Source organism: Geotrypetes seraphini, chromosome 5 (genome assembly GCF_902459505.1).
Source record: "Geotrypetes seraphini chromosome 5, aGeoSer1.1, whole genome shotgun sequence".
Taxonomy (NCBI): Eukaryota; Metazoa; Chordata; class Amphibia; order Gymnophiona; family Dermophiidae; genus Geotrypetes; species Geotrypetes seraphini.
In genome coordinates this window covers 53,609,339-53,627,543 of record NC_047088.1, presented here as the reverse complement: position 1 = coordinate 53,627,543, position 18,205 = coordinate 53,609,339, and the positions used below count along the sequence as shown (strand labels likewise).

Below are 18,205 nucleotides of genomic sequence, written 5' to 3'. Positions count from 1 at the left end.
AAAACAAGAATGTGGACTGCCAAAGAGCTGGTCCATCTCTATTAGAGAATGACAGGGGGACAAATTTTTCCCCATCCCCTGAGTCCTGCGGGGACGGGTCAGATCTGTCCCCGTGTCATTCTCTAATCTCTACCTAATACATTAACATATGAGGGGGTGCTGAAAAGTTCTCAGCCCAATCAAGAAGAGAAGGACTTGAATAAGGTTCAATCCATGATCTGAAACAAAGTCAAAACATAGAATTTCATTTCTGCAAATTGGCACTTAACGAAATACACGCTTTTCAGCTACAGAGGAAAAATAACGCTCAGAATTTAGGAAATTGGTTGGTAAGGCTGAGAACTTTTCAGCCCCCCCCCCCCTCCCCTCCGCTACTGCAGATGTTGAAATGGGTTTTCTGGGAGGAATGGTCATGGCGATTCTTTTTTACTATGCTCTGAGCAGGCACAGTTGTACAGGTCATCTTCCGTTCCCTGCAGCTAAATATCACCCGTTCTAGTTAAAACAAAATGATCTGAAAGATTGCACTTGTCTGAAAGATAGTAAGGCACATAAATATCAATCAATCATTCTCATATCTTTATATTTATAGATTTATCAATGAAATTCCTTAATAATACTGATTGTTTTATTATTTATAACAATAATAATAGCTACTCGATTTCACAAACATTTAGAACATATTCTTATTTTGGAAGGCATGATAAAATTAGGGGAAAAGTAAATGACATTTATGAGGGGGTGCTGAAAAGTTCTCAGCCCAACCAACCAACTTCCTAAATTCTGAGCATTATTGTGCCACTGTAGCTGAAAAGAGTGTTCTTATTTCGTTAAATGCTGATTTGCAGAAGCGAAATACAGTACTATGTTTTGACATTGTTTCAGATCATTCATTGAACCATATCCACCTTCTTGGTTGGGCTAAGAACTGGACATAGGTTTCTCTCACTGGTGCTTGTCAATGGATTATTATCCAGTCGTTATGGGTCTGCCCACTTATACAATGTCCCACCCCTTACTGAGCCTAGGATACATTTTCCTTTGAAGAAAAGAACATCGGTGTCCACAAATAAGTGAGGAGCTGAGCCAGCACATCCTTGAGGCTCCACAATGAAAAACTGAAAAAAAATATAATTAGTTTTAGAATTGGGAGCAAATCACTTTCTTGCTCTAGGTACATTTATTCTTTTCTGCATTTGGAATTAGTACATAATGGTTTGATCTGCTACATAGACAGCATGTATCCATGGCATATTCTAGGATGCCCATTGTTTAGCAATTACTTCCTATTTCTGCAACAGCTTTCACTATGTGTTACCGAACAAGTAAAGAGTCAAAAATAAGTCAGCAATAGCTACTGAAGCTCAAATTAAATATGGAATTGGGTACACCGTGATGGAATCAGAGTTCTAAAATATCTCTTGCCATCACAAAATATTGCCCACAGCACCAGGGCCAGGACCATCTTAACCACTGGGCCAGGTGAGACTGTGGCCCAGGGCACCAAAATGACTAGCTTCTGACCTCACAGATTATGCCTTTTCTTCTCCCTGCCCCTGGTTCGGTCTCTCCCTTCCCCTCCCAACAGGTCCAGCACTACTGCCTCACCTCTCTCACACCCCAGTGGTCCTGTAAAGTTTGTGTCAGTCACTAGTGACGGCAGCAGCAGTATGGCAGGCAGCCTTCAGCCAGCTCCTCTGCCACATCTTGCTCACAGGATATTCTATAAGAGGTGGCAGGATGCAGCAGAGGGAAAACTCAAGGATTGGCTGAAGGCAGACTGTCAACCTGCTGCTGCTGCAACTGACAATCGAGGTAAACTTTATAAGGTCACAGGGGAGTGAAGAGGTGAAGAAGCAGTACTGGATTCATGGGAAGGGGGGAAAGAGAGACTTGACTGGAGAGGAGGGATGATAGATGCTGAACCTGGGGGTGGAGGTATGTTATGGTGCTGCTTTGTTTAGATTTCTACAAGCAGCTGAGAGCTTGCTAAGGTCCTCTCATGACCAATCAGGAACTTCCTTAGGCTCCTTCGTAAGGAAGTCCCTGATTGGCTCAGATGCCTTAGAGTGATGCCAGATTACAATAGGGGGAGGAGGAAAGGAGGAGAGAGAGATGTCAGACTATAGTAGGGAAGAAGAGGGAAGGGAAGGAGGGGAGGGATACCAGACCATGGGAAAATGGGAAAGGAAGGAGAGAGAGGGAGGAGATGGTGCACATGGATGGAGATGAGGGGAAGACATGGAAAAGTAGACAGATTGAGAAGGAAGCAGAAAAATGGAAGAAAAATTGAAAGTTAAAAGTTAATTCCAAAGATGGATGTAAAGCAGAAAGTGAAGGAAAGAAAAACAGAAAATGGATAAGAAGGCCCTAGAAACGGAGTTAAGAACATAGATAGAAGGAAGTGTAGCCAGAAACTGGAAAAAGATGATTAGAAAAATAAAAATCACCAGACAACAAAGATAGAGAAAATGATTTTATTTTCAATTTAGTGACTGAAATATGTCAGTATTGAGAATTTACATCTGCTGTCTATATTTTGCACTGTTAGGAAGAAATGCATTTCTCCTAGTTCTCTGATGAATTGCATGCAGAGTCTGGCATCATGTGGTTCATTTGTATATATTGGTACTTTTAGTTTGTGGTCTGTATTTGCACAGGGCTCATCTTTGTTCTGGATTGTGTGGCCAAGGCCAGGTGTTCTGGTAGGAATGAATGTTAAGAATTATTATTGGCATCATGGCCCAAGTACTAAGATATTTGCGGCTCTTCTTCAGCCTTTTTAGACCCCCAAACAGCCCTTGCTTAAAAATTAGTGAAGACCACCGCCTTACTGCTTCCCCTTCCACTTTAGGCCACATCCCAGATAAAGGCAAATCTCTAGCCCCACCAGCTGCAACTACCACCTGTTGCACCCCAGACCTCATCATCTAAGACCTCGTCTCCTATCCCCATGATGCTAAACCCACCAATGACCAGCTGATTAAGGGAGGGGAGAGTAAGAAGACTCCTCACTCACTTTCAACCCACGCCTTCCCTCTAGTCCTGCTGCCCAAAATTTCTCCTGTTACCAAAGCTCCTAGCACTATTCACAGTAGGGAAAAGGAGGTATTGATGCCCCTGTATAAGACAATTCTGGAGACCGCATCTTCAAAAAGATGTATCCAGATGAAGGCTACTAAAATGGTGTGTGGTCTTCATCATAAGGTGTATAGGGACAGACTTAAAGATCTCAACATGTATACTTTAGAAGAAAGGCAGGATAGGGGAGATATGATAGAGACATTTAAATACATAATCCATTTAAGTAAAGTGGATGTACTTAAATGGTTTTTCAAAGGATATTTCCACCACTTGGCTTATAACATTTTTGCAACATTTTTTGCTGCAGTTATTTATCTATTAGATTGTTATTGCTAGAGACATTTAAATACCTATGTGGCGTAAATGTGCATGAGTCAAGTCTCTTTCAATTGAATGGAAGCTCTGGAATGAGAGGGCATAGGATGAAAAGAGGTGATAGGCTCAGGAGTAATCAAAGGAAATACCTTTTTACAGAAAGGGTAGTAGATGCATGGAATAGTATCCCAGAAGAAGTTTTGGAGAGACTGTGTCTGAATTCAAGAAGGTGTGATATAGGTACATGGGATTTCTCATTGAGAGATAATGGTTATTGTGGATGGGCAGACTGGATGGGCCATTTGGCCTTCATCTGCCATCATGTTTCTATGCAACCTAGCAACGCTCACCCAATCTATCATTTCATAACCCCTTCGAACCCTACTGGTACCTAGCTCCCTCCCTTGCCCCAGCAGAGGGTTCAGTCCTACATGTGCACTCAGTTCAGGCTGAAGGCTTCCTTTATTTGCAATAAATTATTTGCAAGACTTCAGTTTAGGAGATTATACTGAATTCATGCTGTACTGTATATTTTTATTTTGTATAGACTTTTAACATTTTATGTATGTAACCCCTTGTGAACTGTTTTGGGCAAAAACAGTATAGAAATTTTTTTAAATAAATAAATTTGCTAATTACAGGTTAGAAATTTACCTCCTATTTGTAATGCATGAAAAGTTACACCATCTAAAGTTTAATTTTGCCACACCATCTCATTTCACAGGTTACCCAATCAGTCAGATCCAGAGTACAGACCTTCAAGCAGCAGAAGCTGTGGACAGGTCCCAATCACACCACTATAAAGTGTACCACAGGATAACTCCTGTTTTTCCCCTAGAACTTTTTTTTTTTTTGCCTATCACAAACCTTGTAATGCAAGCATTTTAATTGCTATAAACAGTTGTTGTCAAATAAAGGTAATTACAATAGCATTTCATTAAGAGACCAGGTGCATTTGGCTGACTACAGTTACAACCTTGTTATGGATTATTAACCATTTGAATTTTTAATTTAGCTTAACACATACAACTTTCTATTGAATAAATCTATATGTTTAAATAGAGCTTACTGCAGATGAGTAAAAGGGTCCCTAAGGGCTCCTTCTACTAAGCTGCACTAGTGTTTTTAGCATGTGCTATGGATTAGCGTGCACTAACCCCGTGCTACACAAATAATACTAATACCAGCTCTATGGAGGTGTTAGTGTGTAGCACTCTCTAAGCGTGCACTAAACCCGCTAGCACAGCTTACTAAAAGGAGCCCTAAATGTCTTAATGTATGCTTACTGTATGTTAAAATCCACCACAATGAGGCACACTCAGGTGTCCTGTGATAGTTTTGTGGTTTTGTGTTCAGTGCACGCTACCCATACAATGCGTTTGACGCATGTTAGAGGGGTGGAGAGTAAGTATGCCCAGCGCTAATTGGTTACGCTGGTTCATCACCACATGCTAACTGTTTAGCATGTGGTTAGTGTGGGAGCCCATGCTGCCTAGTAAATAGGTGTTCATAAGGGCTGCCATGTTAATGGCCACACACTAATTGAGAAATTAGCACATGGTCATTAATGGGAAACATAGGAAATGCTAAAAGGGGCCCCAGTGTGTGGGATTTGAGCCGCCTGGGCCAATCAGGTCCTAAGGCCAGCCATTCAATGGATGGCTGGCCTGTCGGACAGACGGGCTTGGCACCCGTCCGTCCGACCAATATTATTGAAAGTACGGGGAGGGGGAGTCGAGGGGTCAGCGGGGGGGTCGCAGGTCGGTGGGGGGGGGTGATCAGGGTTGCGTCGAAGGCAGGAGGGCTTGGGCTCCCTTCTGCCCCAATCCTGTCAGGGAGTTCGGGGGTGGCCGGGGCAGGAGGGCTTGGGCTCCCTCTTGCCCCGATGTCATGGGGGGGGGGGGGGGTCTGTAACCGGTGTTGTTTTTGACAGACACCGGTTACAGAATCCAGCTTTTAGGCGAAGGACTGGCTCCTCCTTCGCCTAAAAGCCCTTGTTTTGGACGTTTGGGGCTTAGACTTTTTTTAGGTTGATTATATGGTATAAGTTTAGACGTAGTGGTGGTCTGGGCATTTAAACAGCTGAACGTAGAGGCAGGCCATTATTTTAAAAAAACCTCCTTTTGGACGTTTTTTTGAGAATGGACATTTTCCCTGCTTCTACTTTCAACGTTTAAGACCTTAGGCCAAAAGGGGACTTAGACGTTTTTTTTTATTTTGCCCTTCATAACTTTTAAGCTCCTAAATTAAGATGAATTTTCAGGTGAAAATTTATACTCCTAAGGTTAGCTGAAGATAAGGATATTAGAGCATAAATTTAGGGGCTCAATTTTTTCCTTTAATATCAGGGCCCATATTTTTAAAAGCATTTGCAAGCACTGTGGGGATTTTCACTGTTTACACTGAAAGGAAAAGATACAATTAATGAAACTGTGGTATGCCAAATAAATAAAAGACTCAAATGGTTACAGCATAATTGTAGAATGTATATTACTGTTGATCACCCAGGTAGCGAAGCTAAAAACATTTCCTACTGTTTATGAATTGACTGTTAAATTATAAGCTTAGGTAATACAGATATTATTTCTTTGAATGATGTACACATGCAGCCTAATCCAGAACCTCAAGTGAACAGTCTTACAAAATCTGTGTACTTTATAGTTTCTTTGGTTATTCAAGATGGATTAAGGACTACTTGTGTTTATTGATACTTGCATAATGCTGTAGGTATTGATCCACTATTGTAAACCAGGCTACACACTATACTACCTTCTTATTCCTCCCCCTCGCTTCCTCTGCCTTCCACACAAACTACCAGCTAACCTCCCCCTTCTACTTGTATCCCCCCTCTGACCCTATCACGAAACCAATCCTAAACCTCTTCTTCCCTCCTAGTGATCCTAAATGTCCCCCTCCCCTTCTATTCAACACCCTTATTCTGTAATTCCCTTGCAACCACTATATAAGCGTCCCCTGCATCTACTATGTAATCATCCCCTAAATGGCAACTTCTTGGCAATGTCCAGCTTTCGTATACTGTAAATTGTAACTTCCTGGAAATGTCCAGCTACCTTATACTGTTATTTGTAACTTCCTGGAAATGTCCAGCTATCTTACACTGTAATCCGCTTAGAACTGCAAGGTACAGGTGGAATAGAAGTCACTAATGTAATGTAATGTAATGTACTCAATATATTCTCAATACATTTCAAACCAGTAATAAATACATTCTATGAGACCTGGTTTACAACTAGTTTGAAACACTTTTTCAAACTCATTTGGTAACAAATAAACACTGAGGGCTAAATTCAATGGGGCTCATAATCAAAACAGAAAAACGTCTAAAAACCCGCCTAAATCGGCACTTGGACGATCAGTAACAAAAAACGTCCAAGTGCCGATAATCGAACAGGGTTTTAGACGTATTTAAAAATGACAGTGCTGCTGAACGACCAGAGCTAAAAGGGGCGTTTTAGGAGGAGTGGTGAGGGTGGGATTTGGGTGGGACATGGGCTGTCCTAGACCTAGTCGTACAACATTACCTAGATGGAACTTGGACGTTGTGACTTAGGCCATCTAAAACCAGGTCTAAGTCCACAAAAGGTGTCCAAAGTGACTAGATAAGCACTGCAGACACAAAGTACAGCCCCCCACACACAGCCCCAGTGATCACTGCCCACCCCCATAAAAAACATAATACCAGCTTTACATATCTGCCTCCAGAACATCAGCACCTGGCAGCCTGGCTTAGGAAAGCCTAGTAGAGCTGCACAGAGGTGGCTTAAGTGGTCTTGGGTAGGTTAGTGAACCATGGAGAGGAGGACCCAGGCCCATAAGCTACTCTAATCACTGCATTCATGGAGAAACATGTGCACCCCCCAAAAAAAACCCCAAACTCTTTTGTACGGCCATATAAGTGGCTCCTGCAGCCATAAGGGCTATTGGGATGGTAGATGGGTGGGTCTAGTAGATTCTGGGGGGTGTTTGGGGGGGCTCACTATGACCTATAAGGGAGCTGTTGTGAGATGTTTATGTGGCACCCTTTTTGTGAAGTTCACAGCAGTGCCCTGTAAGGTACCCCACTACACTGTTGCCATATCTGGGTGTTCAGTCCCTTACTTTTCTGGCCCCTCCCACGTCCAAAAGATCTTTTTCTAGGCGTTTTTGACTTGGATGAATTTTTGGATCAAAATGGGGTATAAAGATGGACGACTTAGCGGTCTGGACGATCAGAAGGCTGGATGTACAGTTGGACTATTTTTGGAAAAAAAAATATGTTGGACGTATTTTTTGAAAATAGACCTTTTCCCGTGTCCGACTTTGGATGACTTGTGAGTTAGGCCAAAACGGACTTAGACATTTCTTTTTATTATGCCCCTTCACATATGCAGGGCCACTCAAAAGTTCTCAGCCCAACTAAGAGAATGATGTGGAGCCATGAAACATTGATGATCTCACAATGAGGTCACCATTATATAGCTGCAAACCTCCATTTGCAATGAAGTAGAAGCCATGCTATGGCCTGTATCTGGGTTTTCTTTTCTCTGTTTTAAGCTTTTGCAAATGAAGTTATGTATGCAATCTATATATTTTTGTCATGTGCTTTATTTGATGAATCCACCTATTTTAAGAATGACCTCATTGGAGCAATCTTTAGTGATAAAAAAAAGTGTAGCTTTTTAGCAAGAAACAAGCTGTTTTTTTTCATGTGCTGTGCTTCACTTAATGGATCTTTTCCTAATTAGCAAATAGCATTGCTGTTTGCCCAGAAAAATAGATTTTGCATGAAATATTTTTGCATTCATGTGCCCTGTTTATGTGGTGTCTTATTAAATGTATTTTGAGTTTAATAAAGCAAAAATAAAAATCCAGAAAGCTATTTAGTAGATCGCATTAAGGACATCCAAAGGGTGCCTATGTTCCAGAAGAACGTCCAAAGAGTGCCTACGTTCCATCCACAGAACTCAGATCTATTTGAAGTCCAAACTAAGCTCAAAAGTAGACCTGGTTTTCATTCACCTATAATATAGGTATCATATGGATGCCCTAGGTCACTCAGTGTTATGTAAATGAATCAAAGGACACCCAAATTGAGTCATTGCCCAAACCACGCCTATTAAGTTAAGCATGAGTTTTAAACATGAACATCCATAAAATTGTGGCTGCATCTACAAAGTAGCATCTATGTCCTTTGGACGCCTAACTACCAATTATCACTTATTAAGACCCTTAATTGGTTCATTGACTACTTAGATTGGGCGCCTACAGCACGCCTAACTTTAGGCATGACTTAGACGCCATTTATAGAATCGGGGCCTTAGTGCGTGCAATTTTTTAGCATGTGCTAAATCAGTTAGCGAATGCTAAATTGGTTAGCACGCCTTAGTTAAAGGACCCCTAATCTTATCTAATACACAACTTATTAATCATACTATACTAAAAAGGTTCAAGGCAATTTACATTCAAAGAGGTCGTAAAATCTACAGGAAAATACAAAAACAATCAATAATTAAAATATCATAACATGAATATTGCAAGTCATAAAAAAAAGTTTTCAAATTTTTATGAAACCTTAAGTATCTGATATCCATTCTAATGTAAACAGGTAGATTATTTCAAATTGTAATGGCAGCGTAAGTAAAAGAAGAATTAAGCTGTCGTTTGTTTATACCATACTCCTCTAATTTGTGGAAAATATAGTAATAAAGTACCACATAATCTGGTGGAAGAATAATGCAAATGAGAAAAAAGCAAAAATCAGATTATCTGTAGAGTCAGCCTATACTATGCAAGCTGATTTAAACTTAATTTGCCTCTGAATGAAGATTTGTATATGCTAATGCAACACTTTCATATGGTACTTAAAAAAATCAGTGCCAAAAAAGCACTATTCTATAAACTGCACTTAAAGTTAGGTTATAGAATAGTGCTTATGCCTGGGAAATGTGACTAACCTTAGGCACATAAATCACAGCATGATAAAAATGGCTGCAGACTAATGTCAGAGGCAACACTTAGAAGCCCCTTGACGAAGTTACTGTGCAGCAGGTCCTGTTGGGACTAAATAAGATAAGTATTTGCTTGCACAGCTGAGTTAATATTGCTTTTGGTTATAAGTCATTTTGCACGATGTTTTGAAGGACATGAGTGTTGAAAATAATAAGCGATGGAGGTTTTTGCCGATGAAAGAAACCATTCCTACAGTATATTTGTGCCAAGAGCTTAAGTTATAGAAGAGAGAACGTCTGAGGCTTTTTCCTCCATATTTTTGCACATTCTAAGTCAGTGTTTCTCAACTCGGTCCTGGAGTATCCCCTTGAAAGTCAGGTTTTCAGGATATCCACAATGAATATGCAGGAAAGAAATTTGCATATAATGGAAGCGGTGTATACAAATCAAGTTTATACATATTCATTGTGGATTTCCTAAAAACCTGACTGGCAAGGGGGTACTCCAGGACCGAGTTAAGAAACACTGTTCTAAGTTATTTGTGATTAGATTCCACTGATTTCATGTTTTTCTCTTGGTGAATTTTTTACTGGTTAATCCCTACTTTTTTGGTATATACCCCCCTTTTTTTTTTTTTTTTTTTTTTTTTTTTACAAAGTCATGCTAGTGACTGCCACTGTGGTAACTGCCCCGAAGCCCATAGAGATTTAAAGGGCTTTGGGCCCTTGTCGTGCAGCTTTGTAAAATGGAGGGGCGGGGGCGCAGATAAATTTAAGCATGGCCATTTCCACCAACAAAAAACTTGGTGCAAATGCCCGTTCTTAAATTTAGGCACGGAGGCTTGAATTCTGTAATTATGGGCCCCTTTTACTAAGTTGCGGTAGCGATCCCAACTTGGTAAATGCAACACCAGTCCCTTCAATTCCTATTGGCTACATTGCATTTGTTATGCTGGGACTTGCTACCATGGATTTGCATGAGATGCCCTATGTGTGTAATTTATAGGAATGCCCCTGATCTACCCATTCCTCATCTATTTCTGTATCCCCTTTAACTCATGTGAAAAATTTAGGCTAGGATCCAATGCCTAAATTTATGCATGTAACTGATTCTAATTACTACCACTACTACTACTACTACTATTAATTATTTCTATAGCGCTACCAGATTCTTGTAGCGCTGCACAGAGTCACAAAGAGTAAGAAAACAGTCCCTGCTCAAAAGAGCTTACAATCTAAACAGGCAAGAAGAAAAACAGGATGTCAAAGATACAGTTATGGAAAACAGTTAATCAGCTGGCTGGGTTGGAGGGCAGAGGGGAGTACAGGACATCACTGATGAGGTTGTCTCTTATTGGTGGAAGGAGGCATTATGACATCACAATCTCAGCTTTGCTTCCCAAAGACAAACAGGATGTCATGGATACAGTTAAGGGGAATGGTTACTCTGCTGGTTAGGTTGGAGGGCGGAGCTATAGGGTTAAGGATTGAAAGCTATATCAAAAGGTGGTTTTTTAGTCTGCTTTTAAAGGGAAGGGGCTTGACAGACAAACTCGGGTCATTTATTCCAGGCATAGAGGGCAGCTAGATGAAAGGAGTGAAGTCTGGAATTGGCAGTGGAGGAGAATGGTAATGCTAAGTGACTTATCTGAGGAGGTGTATAAGGAGAGAGAAGCAAAGAGAGTTTAAAAAAGGTTTGGACAAGTTCCTGGAGGGAAAAGTCCATCATCTGGGTGTCAGGTCAAAACCGCGGAAGACAAAGGCGCGCGCCGACAACCGAGCGCAGCGCGGAGGCGTGCACCGAAGAAAATAACTGTTTTTAGGGGCTCCGACGGGGGTGTGTGTGTGGGGGAACCCCCCACTTTACTTTATACAGATCGCGCCGCGTTGTGGGGGCTATGTGGGGGGTTTGGGGGGTTGTAACCCCCCACATTTTACTGAAAACTTCACTTTTTCCCTAAAAACAGGGAAAAAGTTAAGTTTACAGTATAATGAGGGGGGTTACAACCCCCCAAACTACCCACAATGCCGTCGCGATCTATATTAAGTAAAGTGGGGGGCTCCCCAACAAAACCCCCCGTCGGAGCCCCTAAAAACTGTCATTTTCTTCGGCGCGCGCCTCCGTCTTGCGCTCAGTTGTCGGCGCGCGCCTTTGTCTTCCGCGGTTTTGTCTATGAACCCATCATCTGCTATTGAGACAGACATGGGGGAAGCCACTGTTTGCCCTGGGATTGATAGCATGGAATGTTGCTATTACTTAGGTTTCTGTCAGGTTCTTGTGACCTGGATGGGCCACTGTTGGAAACAGGATATTAGATTGGATGGACATTGGACGTTTAGTCTGACCCACTATGGCTGTTCTTATAACCTCAGATTGCAGCTCCTTTTGAAGACAGTGTTCCCTGATGACTGGGACTCCTTGGGAATGGGATAGAATAATGATTTTCAGATATGACTTATAGACCTCGCAGTCAGTCAACAAATGTACAACAGATATGCATGCAAATACTCATGCTTATTTATTGTGGCTATCCTAAAAACCTGACTGGTTGTGAAGTGAATAGGATAAAGTGAAGATCTAACTCTGAAGAAGAAGCAGTGTTTAAAAAAAAAAAAAGGCAGTACTACTCTGAAAATGGAGAGGAGTCTGGGTTGGTACAAGGTACTAAATACCCTATTCAAACTGTCAGCTTTGATCACCAATTAACTATTAAGTCTCTAGCCTTTCTTCCACCCCTCCTCCCTGAGAATTTGATAATTAAACACAATTCTGATTACTCCAACCTCACCATTCCCAGAATAATCCTGAACAAAATGGACATCACACTTTGTTTTGCATATATTTACATAATGAGGACATTTTCCTAAAACCATTTATCCAGGTAAAAGGGTTATTTCAAAACTGCCCAGCCCTCCCTGTGCATGTGTAAAAGACAATGCTGGTGGTTTTTTGTGTTTCTATGGTTGTCAGAACCAATTGTTTTGCTTTGAATGCAGCTGCTCCTTGGCCACCTCCAAAAGATGCTGCAATAGGCAATCACCTAGTTCACCCAATGGAAAAGCCAACTCTGGATGCAGTAATGCATCAGAGCATGTCTGACCTTCCAGATGAGAATAGTTTTACCTACTCAGCAATTTTCAAAGAAGTTGATGATATCAAAGAGACACTGATAGAACCAAAACAAATGGCCTGAAAATCATAGTAGCACTTTCTTTAGAGTGCTTCACGTGGCTTCCTGTGTAGAGCAAGCATCATTTATGTTTGTCAATTAGATGCAAATCTACAGCAATGCACAAGTTCACGTATGAGGCAAACATGCCTTTCTGTACTGCTAAAGTAAGCTTTATTATGATGGTTCAGCCCTGATGTATAACCAAGTAAAATATCCTGTGCAAAAATAATTAAAACATTGCTAATATCTTTATTTAATTGCAAACAATCAGGTACTATAATACTACATAGATCAGATTTTGCCCTACCAAATCCTAAACATTACATTTGTCTGTACAGGTACACATGGAGCATTTGAGGAACAACACTAAGAAATTGCCAATAATAACACAAAAAAGTAATAATCACTCATGGTAGGATTTCTGGCAGTAGTGCAGGTTGTTCACATTGGTTCCTAAGAATGTTTTGAAATGAATCAAGTACAATTCTTTTTAAATTTGCATTGTCTCATCAATTGTAGTAAGCATTACTTCTACCTATACATTTACATACAAATCCCATCTCACACAAACTCCCAATGAAATAATTAAATATGCTTCTGTCATATTGAACCTTTCCTGTAAGGGGCTATTCTGTGGTTTATTTCAAACAGTGCTCCAGGGTGTAGATATCTATCATATCTAGCAAATTCAAATGTTCTCTTGGAGGACCTGTTTGGCCTAATGAGAACCATCCCTTTATCAGAACTGACAGAAAGCTCATCTCCAAACATTTGCCTAATAACTGATCTCATTAAGGCAAGCAGCCTATATCCCATTTTAAATGTTATCAAGAATAAGGTTTTACCATAGCCAGTCCCTAGTTATTAAACTCTACAAGTATTTTAAACGCTAATGGAAACCAAATCAATCTTCGAGTCGTGACGACATCTGAAGGGATTGCACTGGAAAGAATGTGCATACTTTTTTAACCCGTACTTTATGGAAAGTCAATTATTTAATGCAACCATCTAGTGTGGCACCAGTCCCTCTCCAGTAATATGCAAGTAGTGCACGTATTCATAAACTGTCTCTATGCTCCTGAACATACTGTTGCAGAAATGGGTAAATTGCAAAAAATAAGTGTTCATTTGGAGATGTTTGGTAGTAGTGTTATAAATTCAGCAATGTGTTGGAATATTTTATTGAAGATACTGTATGTAACAAATAAGAGGTAGCCTCCTTTCATCCGGACCTTATTTAACACAGCAGAGGATGAGAGAAAGCCTTTCAACATTGATCTGTGCAGAAACACGAATTCCTACTGAGTTATAACGTGCTCCATATATGGGGAAAAAAAAAAACCGGCGCTGTCCAAGGTACTTCAGCTTGTTAGAGAACGTATGCACACCCAATACAGAGAGAGGCACCTACTCGCCAAGACAATGCAGAGAGGTTCACCGCCACATCAACCTACCATTACCTTCATTCAGTCCCATAATCCAAACACCTGCTGTAACACTCACTCTGAAACTATGCCCAAGTATTGCATGCATGCCTAACCACTGCATCACATCACTTGATTTCAGGATACAGATGCATCCTGGGCACGATAAAGCAAACCTAGCGTCCTCCTTAGAAAAAGGCAGAAGGAGTCTTACTGAACTACTCTATAGTTCTGCCTATATGTGCCCACAACTGCATTATATCAGTACTAGTTCGTCAGCACCGAATCCAACATGATGTTGCTCAGTTTTCACCGTACCAAGCTGTGTGCATTCATATTTTAGAGAAGTACTATATGATACAACAGACACGGTAGATCTTTAAAACCTATAGAGCATCACATTTCCAAGTGCAAACAGCTAAATCGCAATGAAAGATATTATTACAGTGATCGTACCTTTCATCCAGTCTACAGCTTGCTTGGGCATCCATTTGCTAATAGGTTCCATAACAAGAGCCATCATTAGATCACTTTATTAATCACACTGAGATCACAGAAGAAGGGAAAATAAATTTCTCAAACCATGGCTGGGGCGAGAGAGCTGTAAGGCTCTTACGGTGCAGTCCAAAGATGAGATGATGCTTTGTCCCCTCAGGTTTCCTCCTGCACTGATTCAGTAATGTATAAAATTACACCGCTAGATCAGCTCTAGCACCTCCCCCACTGCACTCAGCCTGCAACACACTGAAGCTCACTGAATCAGGAAATGGTGCAATATGTATATACACTCACTTACAACAAGGCTGTAGCCAATGATGGTCTGATTACACTAACAGCAGTATAAAATTCTAGCCAACAGGGCACAATCCCCAGCTCGTGCCAAGAAAAGCACAGCCCTGTCTACTCCTAATCAGATGTGGGATCTCCCGTCAGAGAAAATATGACTGCTGTAATGAACAAATTGCTGTGGTTTTATACTAGGGCACTGGAAACATAATCTCATGTTAGAAAATGGGATAACAATGTCATTATATCGTTTCACGTTAGAAAAAAAAAAATAACACATTTATCCTAGTACTAATATGGGGGGGGGGGGAGGGGGGAATCTAAAACAAATTTTAAATGTTGGTAGAATTTCGGCTGGTAGTTCTAATTAATTCTACATGAGATCTACCCTTCGCCTGGGAGAAGTAAGTATTGCATTTTTTATGTCCAGTTCCTCTCCCAGTTCCTTTTAAATGCAGGACACTGACAATAAAAGCGGAGAAGCTGAGCTTGCACAAGTGAAATGAAACTGGAGTGTGCCGTGTAAAGAAAGCACGTCTACAATCTCCGTTGTAGGTGCATCCGTCACCCAGGGGGCGCCACCACAGAAAATACTCAAAGGAGAGTTTGGGAAAGGAACTCTTCTGATCTGCATTTCTATATTACAAGCCCGAAGCAAAACTTGTTTCTCTTGCTGAGTTCTAAAAATACATGGTGTTGGTAAAACAGAGGCTCTAGTTCCCACTAGATGTCTGGAAGGGAACGGGGATCGCGGGAATCCTGCGGGATCCCCCCTAACCCACGGGACTCCCACGGGGACCCCCCCCCCTCTAGCCAACGGGATTCCCACAGGGATGGAAGGCTTTGGAAGCAGGGTTCGTCCATATAATATAATGGACACATCAGCCTTAGTAAAAGAGAGGGGTTTATAAGTTAATTACCTGAACAGAAAGCAAAAAAAGGGTTCCACCAAAGAGATTCTACATGGAAAACAGCAGCACAAACACAAAAGAAACTGGAATTGATGATCCTGTCAGAAGTAATTGCTGCTTTTTATGGGGATGGGCGGGGATGGAGGTAATTCCTTGCGGGGATGGGTGGGGATGGAGAGGATCCTGGCGGGGACGGGTGGGGACGGAGAGGATCCTGGCGGGGATGGGTGGGGATGGAGAGGATCCTGGTGGGGACGGAGAGGATCCTGGCGGGGACGGGTGGGGACGGAGAGGATCCTGGCGGGGACGGGTGGGGATGGAGAGGATCCTGGCGGGGACGGGTAGGGATGGAGAGGATCCTGACAGGGACAGGTGGGGACGAAGAGGATCCTGGCGGTGATGGGCGGGGATGGGTGGGATTTCTGTCCCCGCGCAACTCTCTAGTTCCCACTGCTTCTCAAGCTAAAGGAATGTTGAAATAGATAATACAAGGGGGTGCTGCAAAGTTCTCAGCCCAATCAACCAACTTCCTAAATGTTGAGCATTATTTTGTCATTGTAACTGAAAAGAGTATTTTGTTTAGTGCCAATTTGCAGAAACGAAATTCTGTTTTTTGGGTTTTTTTTTTTTTTACATTGTTTGAGATCATTGATTGAACCATAGCTATGTCATTAGTTGGGCTGAGAACTTTTCAGCATGCCCTGATAGCGCTTAAAGTTCTTGGTCAGAGGGGAAGTTAGGGAGGTGTGCGAGTCCAGCGCTGCTCTTGTTGGCATTTGGGCGAAGAACAGCTGCTTATCTTTTAAAGAGATTTCTGCCAATTGTGCATTGGCATTAACCCTAGTGCAGCCATTTTGGCGAATGTGGCCACCGGGTGCAATTTTATTTACAGACTTAGGTTTGAACTTTTTGGAGCTATTTTTATGCTTTCATCTAACTACACATCCTACCTTCCACAGCATATGTATTTTTTTAACTAGATGAAAACGAGACATTCCCAGGGATAAGGAAATACAGTTTAGTGAAATCACCTGGATGGATTTGCAGAGTCAGTGGGCACTCAGCCATCACTGAGATAAGGCACATCAGCCTATGGAATCAACATGTAAACTGTTGATTCTGCAAATTAAACAGTTCTATTGGGTGTTACAATATTTTTGTTCACACAAACTATGAAATTACTAAAAAAAAAAAAAAAATGAAAGTGCAAACTGGAATTCGAGAAACAACTATTTTCACTTTGCACATCCTTATTAGCTAGTTGACTTTGTAGGCAATTTTTGAAAAGGAAACCAGGGGAAATATTAGTGCAGTTTAATTGTATGCATTAATTCATGGATTAATAGTGTTAAAATGATTTAGGTGTGGTAACTGAAAGCTGAGAAATGTTCTTCTTTAGTAATAACCTCCCCCTCCCCCCTCTCACTCACTCACTCCCCCCTGCTTTTCAATCCCTCTCCTGGAAGCATTCCTAAACAGTCAGGTTTTCAAGAGTACCACAATGAATATGCATGAGCTATTTTTGTATATAATGAAGACCTGTTGCATGCAAAATTATTTTATGCCCAATCATTGTGGTATTCCTGAAAACCTGACTGGCTAGCTGCTACTCCTGGAGACCACTAAGAAGCCCTGAACTAAGTATAGAAACATAGGGGCATATCAAGTTTAAGTTTCAAGTTTTATTAAAAATTTGATATAACGCCTATCATCTTTCTAGGCGGTTTAGTTTAAGTTTCAAGTTTTATTAAAAATTTGATATAACGCCTATCATCTTTCTAGGCGGTTTAACATTCTAAAATAATTTATGCAAAAAAATCATACCAATTTCTAAGTAACCTCTTCCTCTCTCTCAGATATCCTTGTTGCTTGCCCCATGATTTACTGTATTTAGATACAATCCTGGTCTCCACCACCTCCGCTGGGAGGCCATTCCACACATCTAAAACCCTTTCTTTAAATCACTGCAGAGTCTATCCCCTTCATTTTCATCCTATGCCTTCTTGTTCCAGAGCTTCCTTTCAAAATTGAAAGAGGCCTGTTTCCTGTGCATATATGCCATAGAGGTGTTTAAATATCTCTATATTTCCTCCCTCCCTCCTTTCTTGCAAAGTATGCACATAGGTCTATCCCTATACAAGTTTCAAATTTATTTAAAATATGATATATTGCTTAAAATAAAATTGTCTAAGCGGTGAACGACAGAAGGTACAGTATAAAATAGGGAGACATGTATTGGACATTAACAAAAATAAAAACATTTTGACAAATGTGGGAAGGGGAGGGCGAAATAGGATAGAGAAACAATAATAATAATAATAACAGCTTATATACCGCAATACCGTGAAGTTCTATGCGGTTTACAGAAGATTAAGCAATAAGAGGGAGGGATGTGCTCTTCCTTTGATATTATTCTGTACTGATTGGCGAGTTACAAATCATAAGCATCTTTAAATAAAAATGTTTTTAGATTTGATTTAAATTTGTCAATAGGAGTTTCTTCCCACAAGTACAGATGTAGTGAATTCCAAAGAATTGGTGCTGTCACTGAGAAGATCTTTTTT

General features: G+C 41.0%; 1 protein-coding gene across 1 annotated transcript in view; it reads right to left on the bottom strand.

Moving 5' to 3' along the window:
- LOC117360298 (connector enhancer of kinase suppressor of ras 2-like) overlaps positions 1 to 14,464 on the bottom strand; it is a 719,694-nt gene extending 705,230 nt beyond the window's left edge. The window contains exon 1 of the mRNA XM_033943988.1: positions 14,401 to 14,464. Coding sequence (XP_033799879.1) covers positions 14,401 to 14,464 — 64 coding nt within the window. The remainder of the gene's footprint in view (positions 1 to 14,400) is intronic.
- Between the last annotated feature and the right edge of the window lie 3,741 nt (positions 14,465 to 18,205).